This window comes from Herpailurus yagouaroundi, unplaced genomic scaffold (genome assembly GCF_014898765.1).
Source record: "Herpailurus yagouaroundi ecotype Mexico unplaced genomic scaffold, PumYag 193, whole genome shotgun sequence".
In the NCBI taxonomy this organism is placed as follows: Eukaryota; Metazoa; Chordata; class Mammalia; order Carnivora; family Felidae; genus Herpailurus; species Herpailurus yagouaroundi.
This window is the reverse complement of record NW_024412424.1, coordinates 4,684,999-4,701,966: the sequence shown is the minus strand read 5'-3', so window position 1 is coordinate 4,701,966 and position 16,968 is coordinate 4,684,999. Positions and strand designations below refer to the sequence as shown.

Here is a 16,968-nt window from a genome sequence, read left to right as displayed (position 1 = left end):
TAGTTTTATCCAGATTTTCTAACGATTTATCGGTCTTACTTCCATAACCGGAAAAACTACTACAAAATGCTATGTTATAGAAAGAAGCACCTTTATCATTCCGAACACCCTAAGTTTGCAACGTCACATCCCACCAGAGCCTGTGTAAGGGATGAGAGCCTGCTGGGGCCTGGGGAGAGAGGCCCCAGCGTGCTAGAAGATTTTACCTTTCGCGTGCCTTTTCAACTGGTTCTGGTTCACGATGAGAAATGATTTACAGACCTTCTTTGTTTTCAGTTAGGTTTTAGTTTTGGATTTGAAATGACTCAGAGCCAGCATTAATTTGAACTTAACTGCACGCATATTAAAACAGTGTTGGAACTTGAGTAACTGGGATGAGATGTCACCAACCCATTTCCCTGCGTTGAGACCAAGTTGACCCTCATGTGTTGCCCTGAAGACTTTCCACTTGTATTTCTTCATCCTGTGTTACTAAGCCCCCTTCGGTGGTCTTCCTCCCCACAAGGTGCACAGAGGGGTTACCTTTTTTGGGGGGGGGGGGTTGTTATTCCTAAATCTCACCAGTTGTGTGAACTTGAGCCGGCCACCTAACCTCTCCTAGCCTCTGTTTCCTCATCCGTAAATTGGGGATTAAAACACCCTCCTTTGCCAATGAAGGGCCTTGCCCAGCACCGGGTAACTAAGAAGGTTTTGCTGTTCTTTATCGTTTCAATGGTGGGATGAACAGCAGCGGGCGTGGCCCTCCTCTCTCTGTCCCTTCCTCTACGCAGTTCGATCAGAAGGAGAAGGCCACCCTTCTGGGCAACAGGAAGGACTACTGGGATTACTTCTGTGCCTGCCTGGCCAAGGTGAAAGGAGCCAATGACGGGATCCGATTCGTCAAGTCGATTCCGGAGGTAAGCGCGTGGCTGAGGATCCCACATCTCTCTCTCCCCCTGCCTGAAGCATCTCTCACCCGGACCCCCGCAGCAGACGGCCCCGTGAGGACGTGGGGGTGGGGGGTGGACGGCTGGTAAAGAAGTAAGGAAATTGGTGCCCAGTGCGGGCTCCGGGAAGCCACCCAAGCGAGCGCTTACCAAGCCCCGGGGTGGCTCGGTCCTGACCCTGTTCCCTAGACCGCAAGTGGTCTGCCTGCTTGGAGGCTGTTCGCGGGACCATGAGGGAGGAGGGGTTGCACGCAGCACGGGACGCCTCCGCCTTTTAAAAAACATTAGTTCCTTAGATGAAATTCTTAGAGTTTACTAGGTGCTTTCCCTATAATTTGCCCAGGAAACTTGTTTTTGTAATGAGGAGAGTGATGTGAGACCTCAGGAGACGTTTCTTAAAATGCTGGTTATGCTAAGTAGCTTCCTGTGTTCTGTTCTGAACCCCTGGAGAGCAGAAAGCCAGGGCTTTGCTGTGTTAGAGAACTCTGGAACAGCACATTCTCCCTCTCTCTCTGTCTTTAGCCTAGTCCCTCTGGGAGTGAAGAACTTTGCAGATTCAGGAGCAACTAAACCCCTAGATGTGGGGCGGGAGGCCTAAAGGGTTTCTACCTTTCAGCTTCCTTTTCAGTGCCTCCTTAGTACAGTTCAAGTCCCGGTAAAGCCGGCAGCTGTGCCCCCTGATGGCCCTCCCAGGGGCTCTGAGGTAGCCCTCAGAGGGTGCTCTGAGATCCCTTCCCGCCGCCTGCCAGCTGGAGCCCGAGGGGTTTCTTCTTACAGAGAATGACAGCGTTAGATACGTTGACACTGAGGGTCGAGCGTTTTCCACCCTCTGACATCTGAGAAAAGGAGGAAAGACCTTGGCTGTCAGGCGTCTGTTCCTTGGATTTCCGTAGCGTCCATGCAGCGCCACGGTCTTGAGCATTTTAATGCATCACCCACCCAGAGAGGGTCTCATTGCCTTCTCTCCGAAAGTCTGGAAGAAGTTCTCGGTGTCGCTGTCCGGTCTTCCACTCCTCAGAGCACCGGAGGCCTTTGACTTTACGGCTTCAGACAGCTGAAGTCTGCAAATAAGTTTAGCTTAGTCCTCACGGCCCAGGGTTACAAAATGCTGAAATCTACCTCTTGCATAGCACACAGACCTTTAGATGATCCAAGGCCAGGGAAGCTGACTTCTCAAGCAAAAAAGCGTTCCCTGCTTGCACGGACATTGTCGGTTTCCTGGAGGCTGTGTAGACCGGGCTCCCCGCAGGCACCCTTGGTGGGGATTCCCGGGAATGGCACCAGGCCACAGGGCTGCCGGGTGCTCGGGTTAACCGTACCGATGGAGTGTTGCCCAAAGCCGACAAGCCAGAAGGTAAAAGTTAATGGGCAAGGAGCATAGCTGGGCCCACCTCAGGCCCCCTCGGGGTGGGAATCAGCCCTTTAGGCTAAACTCTTCCAAGGCTGTAATCAGCCACTTCCAGGGGTTCCAAATAAGCTCAACCTGGCCTACGCGTCTTTCCCCGAGACGGACAGGCTCCCTTCCGGGGTGCAGCGCGCCATTGGGCTGTCAGCACAGTGGCCTGGCAGGAAACCGAATCTGCTCTGGAGTCCCTTGCGGACTTCCTGCCCTCTCCAGCTGTGGTAGACCTTCTCGATACAGTGCAGCGAAGTCTGGACTAGGTGCTAAGCATTTAAGGAGTTAGGTAAGGAAAATGAACCCATGACCTCAGAACACTAAAAAATAAAAAAGCTGTGCACTGTTTTCACTCGGAGTACAAAGGATGTTGCAAGATACCTCTTTAAATAAACCACTCCACATATATGTAACATATATAATCAATTTGGGGGGCGCCTGGGTGGCTCAGTCGGTTAAGCATCCGACTTCGGCTCAGGTCATGATCTCACGGTTCGTGGGTTCGAGGCCCCCATCGGGCTCTGTGCTGACAGCTCGGAGCCTGGAGCCTGCTTCGGATTCTGTGTCTTCCCTCTCTCTCTGCTCCTCCCCCACTAGCGCTCTCTCTCTCTCTCCCTCTGTCTCTCTCTTAAAATAAGAGGCTCACAGCCTCTCCTGTTCTTGACGCTTCACACCTTTTTATTTTTTTAAGGCTACTTCATATTGTGGTATCGTTTTCTTGAGTCAGCAATCCAAAAACCCCCAGCTCTGAGCTGCAGGGGTGCTGCGTACTGGAATGTTTACCTCATCGATTCAAAAAGGCCATACTTGAGGCTGTACCACAGGTTTCCTGTCTCAAGCCCGTGCCACGATTGGCGTCCTGATGGCGTGGGGTGTCAGGACCGTCTTTTGGTTGGAACGGGGCTGCCCCTGTCCCCCGCCGCCAGGCTAAACATTTCTCACCTCTGACGGGGTGAGGAGGGTATGGGGTCTCTACTTACCCCGCTCAGACCCCCGAGCCTGACAGGGCAGGGTACACATGGCAGCTTGAGGGGGCCCTGAATTCCTTCCCGCTCACGTGGAGCTGCTGGGGGCGAAACATCGGGAATGAATCCCGTTACACACACCGGCCGCCTGTGCCCACAACTGGCAGAGCCCTGCTTTGGCCGCCTCACAGCAGAGTCTCTGGCCGGCACACCCGCCTCCCTCCCAATAAGCTTCCGGAAACCTCTCGAGAAGCCACGTTCGGGCACCGTGGGGTGAGGTTTCCAAGGCGGGCCCGCAGCTGGACCCTTCCGTGCTGTCCGTTTCAGACTTCCTGAAACGGAGCCACACGCGAGGCTTTTCTTTGTTACCCCAGTGTGACCGGGCTGCCTCGAGAGAGCCCAGCTCTCTCTTACCCCCTGGGTACCTTCTGACCAAGTGCAGAGCTGGCCCGTCTTAAATCCGACCGGGACGGCGTCGACACGTCCCGATTTTACTGATGGTTTCGTGAGAACACCGAGTGGGCCATCACACATCCATCCCAACTTCTTATAAGTCCCCCCTACGCACCCCTGCCTTTCCCCTCCTCTCTCTTCCCCTCCCACGGGGGCTCCAGCCGGCCTTCTCGCCTCTTCCCCTGCACCTCAAAACTAAGCCGGACATGAGGCAAACCGAGATGGCCCCTTCCTCGAGCTCGCTTCATCTTGGTGTGAGGGGCCCCTCCTCTACCTGCCACATTTTCTCCTAAGTGTCCCCAGTGAGCTCCCACGGTGTCCCACCTGACGCCAAACCCAGAGCTCCGGGTGGAGCCGGGGCGGGAGAATGACACGTGTGTCCTGAAAGCCATGTCCCAGAGCCTCCCGTGAACGCGTCTTCCTTGCCGTGTTCCCCGGAGTCTGCGGGTCCTTCTCCCCTGAAGGACGCCAAGGGGCCTGGCTGCTTCAGGCCTCGCCCTCCGGGCGACTGGAGGTCAGGCTCCCGGCTCCTCGTGGCCACGTGCTCTCCTCGTTTCCAGCTCCGGACATCTCTGGGAAGAGGAAGGGCGTTCGTTCGCTACTCCCTGGTGCACCAGCGGTTGGCAGATACCTTACAGCAGTGCTTCATGAACACCAAAGTGACCAGGTAAACGCACGGCTGCGCTGGGCTTCACGCCGCGAGATGAGGTCCCCTCGTTCGGGACAGTGAGCCCATGGCAGACGTGCCTGCCGGGGTGGCCCCCCGGCCCTCCCACCCACGCGGTCCTCTCCCACCTGCCCGACAGCAGCACCGCCTAGTCCCAGGTGAGGACCTGAAGCCCCGAGAGGCCGAGGGCCTTTCTCCGGGCCCCACAGATGCTGAGTCCTGACGCAGGAGCTCGGATGCGGATCTCTGAGCTCGTAAGGCCGGGGCGTTTGCCCCCACGGCTGGCGTGTCCTGGGGCCTGACCCTGATGAATGGACCGGCCCCGCTGGCCACCCTGAACCACCGGGCCGCAGCCTTGGCCTCTCGGCAGAATCAGCTATGGGATTTTTAACCCCACCGGGCCCGGGGCCTCGCCCGAGACCCCGAGTCGACACCTGCTGGCCGTGTCTAGGCTCTCTGGACGTTGAAGTAGGTGGCCAGGTCGAGAGCCCGGGTTGTCCAGGGGGTCGATCTTTGTGGCGCTGGTGCTGAAGCCTGGGCCGCGGGGGAGGGAGGGACGGACTGAGCGTGTCACCGGCGTGTGGAAAGAGGAGCTACAGGTCCGGCACCCATCAGCAGAACCTGCCGATTTCCCAGCAGCCTTTTCCAGCCCCCCCCTCCCCCCTCCCTAGGGAGGGTTCTTCCACTCAATCAAAGAAATCACTTGTGGATTAAAAAAAAAAAGATTGGGGGAAAGTACTGTGTTTCATTTGTCGTCTTTAAGATTGATTTGCATAAAGATGTATGTCTCATGCATGTGACGGGCTTTGTGAATTCAGGTGCGTTAAGAATCTTCTCACGTTTGGTTTGAAGATTATGTTGTTCCAGGTGTTTGGTGAGAACTGTCACAAGCAGCTTGGCTTCCAATGTGTCCCATTTCACAGGCGTCTTTGCACTCATCAGCGTGGCCTTTCTATTTATTTACTTTAAATTTTTTAGCGTGTGTTTATTTTTGAGAGGGATAGATTGAGAGCACAAGCAGGGGAGAGGCGGAGAGAAGGAAAGACAGAATCCCAAGCAGGCTCCGCACCGTCAGCGCACAGCCCGCGCACAAACCGCAAGATCATGACCCGAGCCAAGATCAAGACTCGACCGCTTAGCCCGCTAAGCCACCCAGGCGGCCCTCAGTGTGGCCTTTTTAAATTAAAAAAAAAAAAAAATTTTTTTTTTTTTTTAATGTTTAGTTATTATTGAGAAAGAGACAGACAGGCAGACAGACAAAGTGTGAGCAGGGGGAGGGGCAGAGGGAGAGGGAGACACGGAATCCGAAGCAGGCTCCAGGCTCCGAGCTGTCAGCACAGAGCCCAAGGTGGGGCTCGAACTCACAAGCTGTGAGATCATGACCCGAGCCGAAGTCAGATGCTTAGCCGACTGAGCCACCCAGGTGCCCCACAGTGTGGCCTTTTTTAAATTCTTGCTCCACGTGAAGCGAAACAACCAGCACCTCCAAGTGAGGATATTTTGTTTCTTGGCTTTAACATTGGCGTCTGGACAGAATTTAGCCGTGAGCTCACCGTTCTGTTGTTGATTTCTCTAGAAGGAATAGAAGATGAGGTTACATTTCAAAAAAGAAGAGTTCTTTCCCCAACAGCTGTCCCTTTCCGGGCAAATAATTGAGATTTAAGTTTTCTCATATCCTTTTTGGGAAAATAGATAGGATGTAAACAGTAAGTGAATATGCGTCTAGTTCATTCCAGCAATTTCCTTGAAGAGCAAGCTCATTCAAGAGAAAATCAAGTTGGTGTGTGTGTGTGTCTGTCTGTCTGTCTGAATTTAACTCATTAGTCACCGGAGTTAGAATTTGTTAAGGCAGAGCCGTATCAGGTTTATTGCTCTTGCGATCAGTCCCTATCTGTGCTTCCCTGCAGTGACTGGTATTATGCACGGAGCCCCTTTCTGAAGCCGAAGCTGAGCTCTGACATCGTGGGCCAGCTCTACGAGCTGACTGAGGTTCAGTTTGACCTGGCATCCAGGGGCTACGATTTGGACGCTGCCTGGCCGACGTTTGCCAGGTACTTGGACGAATCGCTTGGTTGAAAAGACAGGGAAAAGAGATGCTTGAAGTTCTCAAGATTGCCCCCAGTGTCCTGCCAGCAGTTGGGTCGCTCGGTAAATTACATAAATAAAGGATTGGCAGCTCTCTTAGGCCCTCCTGATCGAACAGACGTTGTCGTGTCTGTGATTAACGATGATAACATCAGAAGGCTCCAACCTGAAACTCTCCCCATCAGCTAGGTGTCAAATGAGTCAGTGGAGACACATATGCAAAACCTGAGGTTTCTTCGGGGGCGGCCTGCGGGGAGCCGGTAGGTTTTTTCCTGGTTGTGTCCTTGCAGAGTTGCAGGCCGCAGGAGAGGGAGGTACAGCTCACCCATGCACGGGTTGCTGGAAAAGCTGCAGGATTTTCACTTCTTACCAGTGTGGCACTCCCATGCCACTCCAGGAGGGAGATGGGAGGGGACAGGCTCAGATGACAGGGGGACCTGCCCAAAGTCACCCAGCAGGGCTGAGGTGCCAGACTCGAGCTCACCTCCACTCCAGCGTTCTTTGTTTTGCTTTCTGTTGATACAGATTTTCTTTTAATGTAAATTTTTATATTTTACATTAGGAGTATTTTCTGTGTAGAGAAAAGTACTGGACATGACGATGCCCATGGGCCAACCTCCGAGATCAAATAGCTAACTGTTTGCCGTATTTGCTGCACATGTCCTTTTTAAAACTTTTTAATTTTGAAATCAATTCATAATTACCAGCAGAGTTGCCCCCGAAATGCCACAGAGCGTTCATCTGGCTGTTACCTCGATTTCCCTAATTACCAGTGTTTTACTACAACTGTTTCTATCATTCTTTCTCTTTATCGGTACATGTTGGTGTATTTCCTAGGCCATTTGAGAGTAAGTTACAGAGTCGATTCCCCTCTCTCTATTCCTAGGTACCTCATGGTGTATTTCCTAAAGTCAAGGGCACCCTCTTATGTATAACCTCAGGGTAGTTATTAAGATTGGGAAATGAATATTGATACAATGCTACTGATTTATAGGCCAGATTTTAGGAATTATCCCAATAATGTTTTTTATAAACCAAAAGCCAGCCCAGAAACACATGCTGCAATTCATGCCAGGTCTCTCTGATCTCTTTGAACTTGGAACAGTTTCCCTGTCTTTGTCTTTGATAGTGTAGACATTTTGGAAAAGCACAAGCCAATTATTTTGTAAAATGTTCCTTCGTTTGTGTTTGCCTTGGCTATTCCTCATTGTGAGGTTCAGGGTAAGTAGTTCCAGAGGGAGTACCCCAGATGTTGTGTCCTCCTCAGCATATCGTCTGGAGACACACGATGTTGATTTGTTTCATTACCAGGGTGGTTAACCGTGACTATTAGGTCATCTGGTGTTTCCAAGATCTCCCTAAAGTTACTGTATCTCCCTTTGTAATCAGTGTGTTTCTTTTTATTTTTTTTAATGTTTATTTATTTTTGAGAGAGACAGAGCGTGAGTGGGGGAAGGGGCGGAGAGAGAGAGGGAGACACAGAATCCCAAGCAGGCTCCAGGCTCTGAGCTGTCAGGACAGAGCCTGACAGGGGGCTCAAAATCTCGAACTGTGAGATCATGACCTGAGCCGAAGTCGGACGCTTAACCGACTGAGCCACCCAGGCGCCCCAAGTAATCGGTGTGTTTCTTAGGGGAAGATATGTTACGATGAGGTTGTTACCCCATTTTTTGTTTCTAAATCTGCCACCTGTTAGTTTCAGCATCCGTTGGTAATTCTTGCCTGAGTCCGTCATGATTGCCAGAGTGATTTTTGTGACTCCATTCCTCCTTCTACATTAGTAGCTAGCACCCTATTGTAAGAAAGATCTTTTCCTTCTTCCTCATTCATGTATTGATTGATTGATAGCAGTGTTGACTCGTGGGTTATTTTATTCAGTGGGTTATAGTCTGTCACTGTAATCTTTCGTTTTGAAACTTAAATTATTCCGTATTTGCCCAGTGGGAGCCTCATCAAGCTGGGATTTGGGGGGTTTGGGGTTGTTTTTGTTTTTTGGGGGTATTTTTTTTGTTGGTTGTTGTCATGTCTGATACCATCTTTGTAGGAAATAAAATCTTCCAGCTCCAAATAAAGCCCCAGCCACCGTCATGCTTTTCTCTTCAATTCCTGCCTAGAAGTAATCACAGCCCTGTAGTTGATGCAGGTCATTCCCAAGTGTTCTTGTGTTTCACTGTGTCTGTATCCATAGATATCTTATATATGTATGGTTTTGTTTTGTATTTATTTTTAAATTTTGCACACACTGAACCGTGAGACAGCCATCCTTTTGCAACCTGCTTTTTTTCATTTCGCATGGTTTTAGACACATGGGGTTCTATAGCTGTAGAGTGGGGTCAACAGGCCGCAGCCCACACGGCTTCCCGCACTCATTTCCGTGTTGACCGCGGCTGCTCTCCTGCAACAGTGGCAGAGTCGAGTTGTTGTGACGGAGACCATAAGGCTTGCAAGTGTGAAATGCGTTCTGTCTGGTCCTTCACTAAAAAAGAGATCTTTGAGCCATGGTATAGAGTATTCTCTTGTGCAAGTAAACCAGTCTATTTATTTATTTATTTATTTATTTATTTATTTATTTATTTATTTTTTAAGTTTATTCTGAGAGGGAGAGTGTGTGCACGAGCGGGGAAGGGGCAGAGAGAGAGGAGGGGGAGAATCCCAAGCAGGCTCTGCACTGTCAGCACAGAGCCCGACGCGGGGATTAAACCCACCAGCCGTGAGATCATGACCTGAGCCGAGATCAAGAGTTGGACGCTTAACCGACTGCACCACCTGGGCGCCCCGCAACTAAACCAGTTTATCTGCTTCCCTAGGGATACAGACTTAGGCTAGTTGTACTTTTATGACCACAGCAGGGCTGCCTCCAAGCACCATGTCACCTTCATTTCTCAGATTGATTGCCACTTTTCCCTCACGAGCAGACTATGACAGGAACAAAGATGTAAGGAAAATTTAAAGCAAAAATTGGGAAGTGATATGTTCATTTCGTTCTTTCTGGGCAGCGGGTGGAGAGGCCTTACACTGAAACTCAGCAGTGGAGTGCATCCGCTGTAGACCCACGTAAATCTGCCCTTTGGCAGAAGCTGATGGGTTTTGCCTTGTTACGCTCTATCTGGGAGGGCACTGCCCCCTCCCACCACCGGGTGCCTTGTGATAACCAAGGCCCCCGGGTGCACGTACGCGCGTGTGTATTTCCTGCTCTGACCCAGGTCTGTCTGCTCTGTGGCCCCACAGGAGGACGCTGGCCGCTGGCTCCTCTGCCTACCTGTGGAGACCCCCCAGCCGAAGCTCCAGCATGAGCAGCTTGGTGAGCAACTACCTGCAGGTAATGCCAGAAAGGCTGGGGACTTCCTCCCTACCGTGTCAGCCAGCGTATGTCCTTGCTGCTTACAATGGGGCGGTGGGGGGGGGGGGGGGGGCCTGTTCTCAGACACCTTTTGTTCCAGCCAGAGCAACGTAAACCCTCAGTTATACCCTCTGCTTCCTACAGTCCAGGTTTTTATAACCCGAGAGAATTTAGGCCTTTTAGAGGTTAGATTTTGTTAGAAGCTTTTAAGGTATCTTCTTTTTTTTTTTTTAATATTTATTTATTTTTGGAAGAGCATGAGCTGGGGAGGGGCAGAGAGAGAGGGAGACAGAATCCGAAGCAGGCTCCAGGCTCCGAGCTGTCAGCACAGAGCCCGACGTAGGGCTTGAACCCACGAACCATGACATGATAACCTGAGCCGAAGTCGGACGCTTAACCGACTGAGCCACCCAAGGTGCCCCGAAGCAGTTTGGCACTTGGGTTAAAAGCAGCTGACTGTCCCCCATGAGTTGTGTGACCCTGGGCAGACCACTCACCCTCTTGAAACCTCAGCTGTCTCATCTAGAAAATGGGGGCATGAAAGTCATCGTAGCTCACGAGGTGATGTCACAGACTGAGTGACGGAGTGCACGCACAGTGCTTCCGGGCTTGACATAGACCAGTGAGTGCTCAGTCGGTGTTCGTGGGCAGGGTTAATTTTGTTGACTGTGTTAGAAAGTGAATGTATCGCAGCTGCATGTAGTTCTATAGGAAAGAGCAGTGCAGTTAAAAACAAGATGTGAAAATAGGAAAGGCGTTAAGACTGGCGAATAAATGGAGCTTTAACTCTGTTTTGTGGTTGAATCACAACAGGAGTTGTAGGTCTGGAGCAGTGGTGGACAATAATTTGAATGTAACTTAACGAATCTAAGCACCAGTGTCCATTACGCTCCCAAAGCTACAGGAGGCTGGATGGGACACGCGGGTTCCAAGGCCCCGGGCGGAGCTCACGTGTGTGGGTTGTGCCTTTAGGATGCGCCCTGACCTCCTGCAGCTCGTGCTTCCAGCCCTTTGGCTAGCTTGATAGACAGCCTTACGTCCCGTGATTGCTGTATTTTGGTGTTTGTTCTCATTAAACTCGAGCGCTTTTCCCAGGAGCCGCGTAGCTTCCGTGCCGAAGCCACTTGTGTCCTCTTTCTCCTCCCCAGACTCAGGAGACGGCCTCCAGCTTTGACCTGAGCAGCCCCTTACACAACGAGGCACTGGAGGGCTTCGACGAGATGCGCCTGGAGCTGGACCAGCTGGAGGTGCGGGAGAAGCAGCTGCAGGAGCAGGTGCACCAGCTGGACACAGAGAACCAGGAGCTGAGGGCGACCGTCAGCCTGCAGGGGGAGCAGCTGCAGACGGAGAGGGAGAGGGGCCGCGCCGCGGCTGAGGACAACGCCCGCCTCACTCGCCTGGTGGCCGAGCTCCAGAAGCAGTGGGAGGTCACCCAGGCCGCACAGAGCGCCGTGAAGGAGCTTCAGGAGTGCCTGCGGGCCCTGGAGCGGGGGGCGGCCGAGAAGGAGGAGGATTCCCACTCGGCCCTGCGGCGGCTGGAGTCCGTGCTGCAGCCCCTGGCCCGGGAGCTCGAGGCCGCGTGGGGCTCGCCGGACAGGAAGAGCCCGCGGTCGGCAGAGCAGGAGGCAGATTCGGTGCCTGCTCCGGTGCCGGACACGCCGGGGCGGCGGAAGCCCCTCCCCGGGGACCCGGCCCTGGAGACCCAGGAGCTGGGGGAGAAGCTTCGGGCCCTGGAGAGAGAGCACGCCAAGGTCCAGGAGCTCAGCAGGCAGCAGAGCGCCCAGCTGGGGCAGCTGGCCGAGGAGCTACGGCTGAAGGAGGAGGCCCGGGCCGGCCTGGAGCACCGGCTGGAGGAGCTGGCCGGGAAGGGGCAGGAGGCCACCCGGCTGCGGCGACAGCTACACGAGGCCCTCGCCCACCTGAGCACCCTGGAGGAGGAGCTGGCAGAGGTGAGGCAAGAGGAGCGGCAGCGGCGACAGGAGAAGGAGCTGCTGGAGCAGGAGGCCGGGGCGCTGGCGCGCCAGCTGCGGGTCCTGGAGGCCCAGCTGGCGCAGCTGAGCCAGCACGTGGGTGACCTGGAGGAGCAGAGGCAGCAGCTCGCCCGGGACAGAGACCACCTGAGCCAGAAGGTGGGGGCGCTGGAGCGGCTGGCCGAGCAGCCGGGGCCCCCGGGCGCCACCCCGCGGCAGGCCTCCAGGGGGCCGGAGGAGGGGCAGCGCAGCCCACAGGAGGGCCAGACAGGTGGCCCCGAGACGCCAGGGAGCGGACGGGAGGAGAGGCTCGAGCAGGCCGACGGGGAGCTGAAGAAGGAGCTGCAGAAAGCACTGGAACGCAACCAGCTCCTCGAGGGCAAGCTGCAGGCCCTGCAGGCCGACTACCAGGCGCTGCAGCAGCGGGAGGCGGCCATCCGGAGCTCCCTGGCCTCCCTGGAGTCTGAGCAGGCCAGCATCCGGCACATGGGAGACCAGATGGAGGCGAGCCTCCTGGCCGTGAGGAAGGCCAAGGAGACCATGAGGGCCCACGCGGCGGAGAAGGAGGCCGCCCTGCGGAGCAAGGAGGCCGAGTGCCAGCAGCTGCAGGAGGCAGTGGGGCAGTGCCGGCAGCGGGCAGAGGCCCAGGAAAGGGAGCTCAAGGCTCTTGAGAGCCAGTGCCAGCGGCAGACCCAGCTGATCGAGACCCTCCGTGCAGAGAAAGGCCAGCAGGGGCTCGGCCCCCCCGAAGGCACCGCCCCCCGGGAGCCGGGGGCCCGGCTGGCCCCGAGTCAGGCAGAGCCAGAGGCCCGGCAGGGGGAGGCGGGGGTGCCAGACCTTCAGGCCGAGCTCCAGGCAGCCCTGGGTGACCGGGAGAAGGCCCAGAGCCAGCTGAGCGTGGCCGAGGCCGCTCTGAGGGAGCACAGGGCCCTCGTGCAGCAGCTGCAGGAGCAGAACGAGGCCCTCAAGAAGGCCCGCGGTCGGGAGCCGCCGCAGGGCTCGGGGCACGAAGGGGCGCTGCGGGAGGACAGGGCCGAGGAGGAGCAGTCCCAGGCAGGACACGGCTCCCGGGAAGCCCCGCTGGGACAGGCCGAGCCGCGGGAGCAGCTGCCCGGGGCCAGCGCAGACACAGCCGAGCCCCACGGCCACCGCTGCACTCAGCTCGTGGAGAAACAGCAGGCGGAGGAGGCCCTGGCCCGCGCCGTCCAGGAGCTCCGTGATGCCAGAGAGGCGGCCTCAAGGGAGCGGGAGGGCCTGGAGCACCGAGTGGCTGGGCTGCAGCGAGAGAAGGACAGCTTGCAGGAGAGGCTGAAGGTGGCCGAGGAGGCGGCCCGCTCCTTGCCCGGCCTGCAGGCCCAGCTGGCCCAGGCCGAGCAGCGGGCGCAGAGCCTCCAGGAGGCCGCACGCGAGGAGCTCAGCGCTCTCAAGTTCCAGCTGAGCACCGAGATCATGGACCACCAGAGCAGACTGAAGGTAGTCCCGGCCTCGACCCCCACCGCGGCGGGGCCCAACGGGCCCAGGAGAGGATAGGACGCGTCTGCAGCCATGTGGCACGCGACGGCCTAAGAATGTACCGGGCAGCCGGCAGACGTGGCTGGGTCGCAGCACCCTTCCCCCCCACCCCCCCATGGACGCTTTAGGGCACGTGTCCAGAGCAACGCCCTAGCCCAGAAGTCTAAACCCAAGGTGGTTGCAGACAGGTTTGGCTCATATGGAGTGGCTTTTTAAAATTAGTAGCCAGCATTTAAAGAGCTAGATGTTTACAAATTCAGTCTGGGGGCTTCCTTTGAAATCTCAGATCTCAGAGACCGTACCCTCCTTGCCACCTGGCAGCAGTCACCAGGAGCTGGGTGGTGGCTGCCCCCTTTCAAGGACACACGCACCCTTTGGTGTTTTCCTTACACTCATTTAGGTATTTGCCCAGCCCCTCTGGGCCTGTGAGTTTGAGACCCTTGCCCTAGCCTCTAGAACCTACTGCAGGCACCAGCACTTCCCGCCTGCGAGCCCTGTCCCTGGGTTTTCTGGCCCTTCACGTGCCATCCTGATGACAGGCGCCGTGGTAAGAAACTGGCTCATTTAGTTTGTCACAAAGCCCTTGGGATAGACAGCGGGCTCCCATGTGCCTTCGGGACTGCACAGAGAAAAAGGGTTAAGAGTGGCTACGACCCAGGACACGAGCAGGATGGCCGTGGGGTTTGGGCTTCCAAACTTGCTCGTTTGCACCGAGGTCTGTGCTCACTCCCAGACACAGATGTACCTCCCGCGCTGTGTCACCCATCCTGTGCTCCTCCGTGTGGCTCGTGGGGCACTTTTTTCCTTGCAGAAATTAAACCCTAAGTTTGAGGACCAAACTCAGTTTCTTAGTAAGCTTGAAAGGGTGTTGTCACCAGTGAAGCCCAAAGCTTACTGAGTTTGGTGCAGAAGAGAGGGGTAGCTTGTTTTTACCCATTTGGGGGAATGGGGCTGGGGAGGGGGTTCTCCGTATGTCAGGACCCCACTTTGACGACCCCTCTCCCATCATCTCCAGGCTGCCAGTGAAGACTGCGGGAGCCTCAGGGCCCAGCTTGAGGAGCGAGGCCGGCAGCTGCAGGCCGCCGAGGAGGCTGCAGAGAGGCTGAAGGTAGGCCCCGGGGAGTGTGCTGACCAGCGGCCCGGGAGCCTGGGGTGCCCACCTCTGCCCGGTCGTTCCCACCCCAGTGTGTGCGCCTGTCAGGGAGCAGGGCCCGGCATGCTTTCCACTGGACCCGTTAGGAGGGCCGCCCGCAAGGCTCCCAGTTCCCGAGCCGGAGCTCCCGTCCGTTCGGCCCTGTAGGCATCCTGGGTGTGCACCGCAGCCTTCTACCTCCTGGACCCCTGGCTGGGGCCGCCAGCTGTGGTTTCCAGCCAGCCCTATGGAAAGGAAACAGACTGTGCTCCTCAGCCGTCTCTGCAGGCGTCTCTTGAGCCGGTGGTTCTGAACCCAGAGGGAGCCCTGCCCCCAGCCACCCCTCCGAGATTTGGATTCCTGCGGCCCCCTGCCCCCAAGCACCCCAATGCCTTGCAATTATTACTCGGGGGCTAGAATTACAAACAGGAGTGTGTCACGCCCCGCCAGCACAGACCAAAGGTTCTTAGCCTCTTGAACTTAAAACCCCCTCCAGTTAAAAGAGACCCAACCAGATGGGGCGGAGAGCCAGGTCCCTTCCCAGCCTGCCTCGAGGGCTCTTGTCGGCTAAGCGTCTTCTCCCCGATGTCCTGTGCCAGGCCACCCGGGCAGAGCTGGGAGAGAAGCTGAACTGCACCGGCAAGCGTCTCGCAGAGTGCCAGGCCGCCCTGCGGAAGAAGGACGAGGAGGGGGCTGTCCTGCGCGAGAGCTTGGACAGGTTAGTTACACGGTCCGCCCGCACGGCCAGCAGTGGGGGCTTCGGGGAAGGAGGGCTTTGGTGCAGTCACGTAGAAGTGCGGCCACTCGCATTGGGTGAAAGAAGACCTTTTCCAAGAAAAGCCACAGGCTTGGAAGGGGCTTTGCCAGAAGCGTACCCCGGAGGGCCGGCGGCTGGCCTCGCATACCCTGCAGGCGGTGGCCGAGCCTTTCTCCTCGTGCCTTTTTCTGAGCTCCGGCAGGTGCTTTGGAAGAACTGACACGAAGTAAAAGTTGGGATATGATAACGTAACACTGACGGCAAACACTTAACGCCCCAAATGGGGCAGGCACCGCTTAAACACTTTGCATTTCTTTGTCCCCTATGTCCTCCCAACAGTCCTTTGAGGACGGAGTGATGTCTATCCCATTTTATAGACGAGGAAAGTGAGGCTCAGAGGAGCTCAGTCACTTTCCCAGCGTCCGACAGCACGTAGGTGATGGCGACAGGAGCGCAGGCCAGACCGTTTGGCTCGAGTCTGTTTCCCTGACAACTGCCCACCAAAGTACTCGGACAGATAGCTCTGCGTCTGGTCTCGTGTTAGGGTACTGGCGTGTGTGTGTGTGTGTGCGTGCGCGCGCGCGCGTGCTTCCCCACTACGAGCTGTGACTCAAGCTCTTCCTCGTTTCTTTTGTGAAATGACAGTCTGCGGGTTGGGGGTTGGGGAAGCCTTCCGGGCACCTGCCGAGGGTGAGTGAGTGTGCCCGGCACCAGGCGGGCTTGTCTTCCTGCAGACTCTTGCGCTGCGTCTGTGTCTGTCCATGGTGCTGCCACCCTCCATCATGACTGTTCTAACCTTGGAGGGTGGCCCTCCTGGTGCAGCCCCGAGGCCGCCGCGAGCCTCCTCGCTTTCAGGCGATGGCGGGGGGCGGGGGGGGGGGGAAGGGAGCTGGGGTTGGGCATCATTTGGTGATGAGGCCAAGCCAGTCCTGCCGGGGATGCTGGGACCCAGTTACCTGGCTGCCCCCAGCGAAGACTGGCACCCCGCATTGTCCCGAGGCTTTCCATTCTCTGCCCGTCCCTCATCGCCTCCCACCGCCCGGCTTCTGAGGTGGGCCCAGGCCCAGCGTGAGATCTAGAGCACGCTGGGTGTTCAGTAACCCGGATGTACATCTCTTCCCATCTGACTCCTCCAGAGTTCAGACCCCGTAGGGCTCCTGCTGCCCAGTCGTGTTCACGCGGCAATAAAAGTAGCAAGAACCTCCTAAGTTGGTGGCATTTAAAAAAAAAAAAAAAAATGCTGTAACAATGCTTGTTTGTAAGATCTCAGAGTAGTTGTTTTAGCTGCTTGATGTCGCATAATCCGCCTGCCCAGGATTGGATTTTACTTTACTCATCGGGTGGGTGGGTGTCTGTGTGTGTGTGTGTGTGTGTGTGTGTGTGTGCGCGCGCACGTGTGTGTGCGCACACACGTGCACACCCACGGGGTCATTTTGGTGGACAGTGTCTAGTAAACCACTTCCCGACAGCTTTATACTGGGCGTGGGAAGACTGGATTAGATAGAGATTAATTAGTCTCCGCAGAGCCCTCTGTCTCGTGGAGCTTCTGTGAACGCCTTGCCGGGCCTGGGGGTTTGTAGCACATCCCTGGGAAACCACTGCCCTCGGGGCCAGGTGAGCCGCAGGTGGGGCGGGCAGGGCCAGGAGGACCATGATTTGGCACCACGGAGACGAGGGGACAGAGCTCCTGAGGCCTCCGGGCCATCGGGTCAGCACCTGGCATTGCCCGTCGAGTGCCCACTGTGTGCCCAGCACCCGCCCTGTG

The 16,968-nt window shown here is 56.0% G+C and overlaps 1 protein-coding gene across 3 annotated transcripts in view; it reads left to right on the top strand.

The window, feature by feature from the left end:
• FYCO1 (FYVE and coiled-coil domain autophagy adaptor 1) overlaps positions 1–16,968 on the top strand; it is a 74,793-nt gene that overhangs the window by 16,836 nt on the left and 40,989 nt on the right. For 2 of the 3 annotated variants that reach the window (XM_040445114.1, XM_040445115.1), the window contains exons 4-10: positions 771–896; positions 4,301–4,407; positions 6,315–6,458; positions 9,721–9,811; positions 10,981–13,275; positions 14,330–14,422; positions 15,046–15,164. In XM_040445114.1, coding sequence (XP_040301048.1) covers positions 771–896; positions 4,301–4,407; positions 6,315–6,458; positions 9,721–9,811; positions 10,981–13,275; positions 14,330–14,422; positions 15,046–15,164 — 2,975 coding nt within the window. The remainder of the gene's footprint in view (positions 1–770; positions 897–4,300; positions 4,408–6,314; positions 6,459–9,720; positions 9,812–10,980; positions 13,276–14,329; positions 14,423–15,045; positions 15,165–16,968) is intronic. The other variant, XM_040445116.1, reaches the window with a different exon arrangement.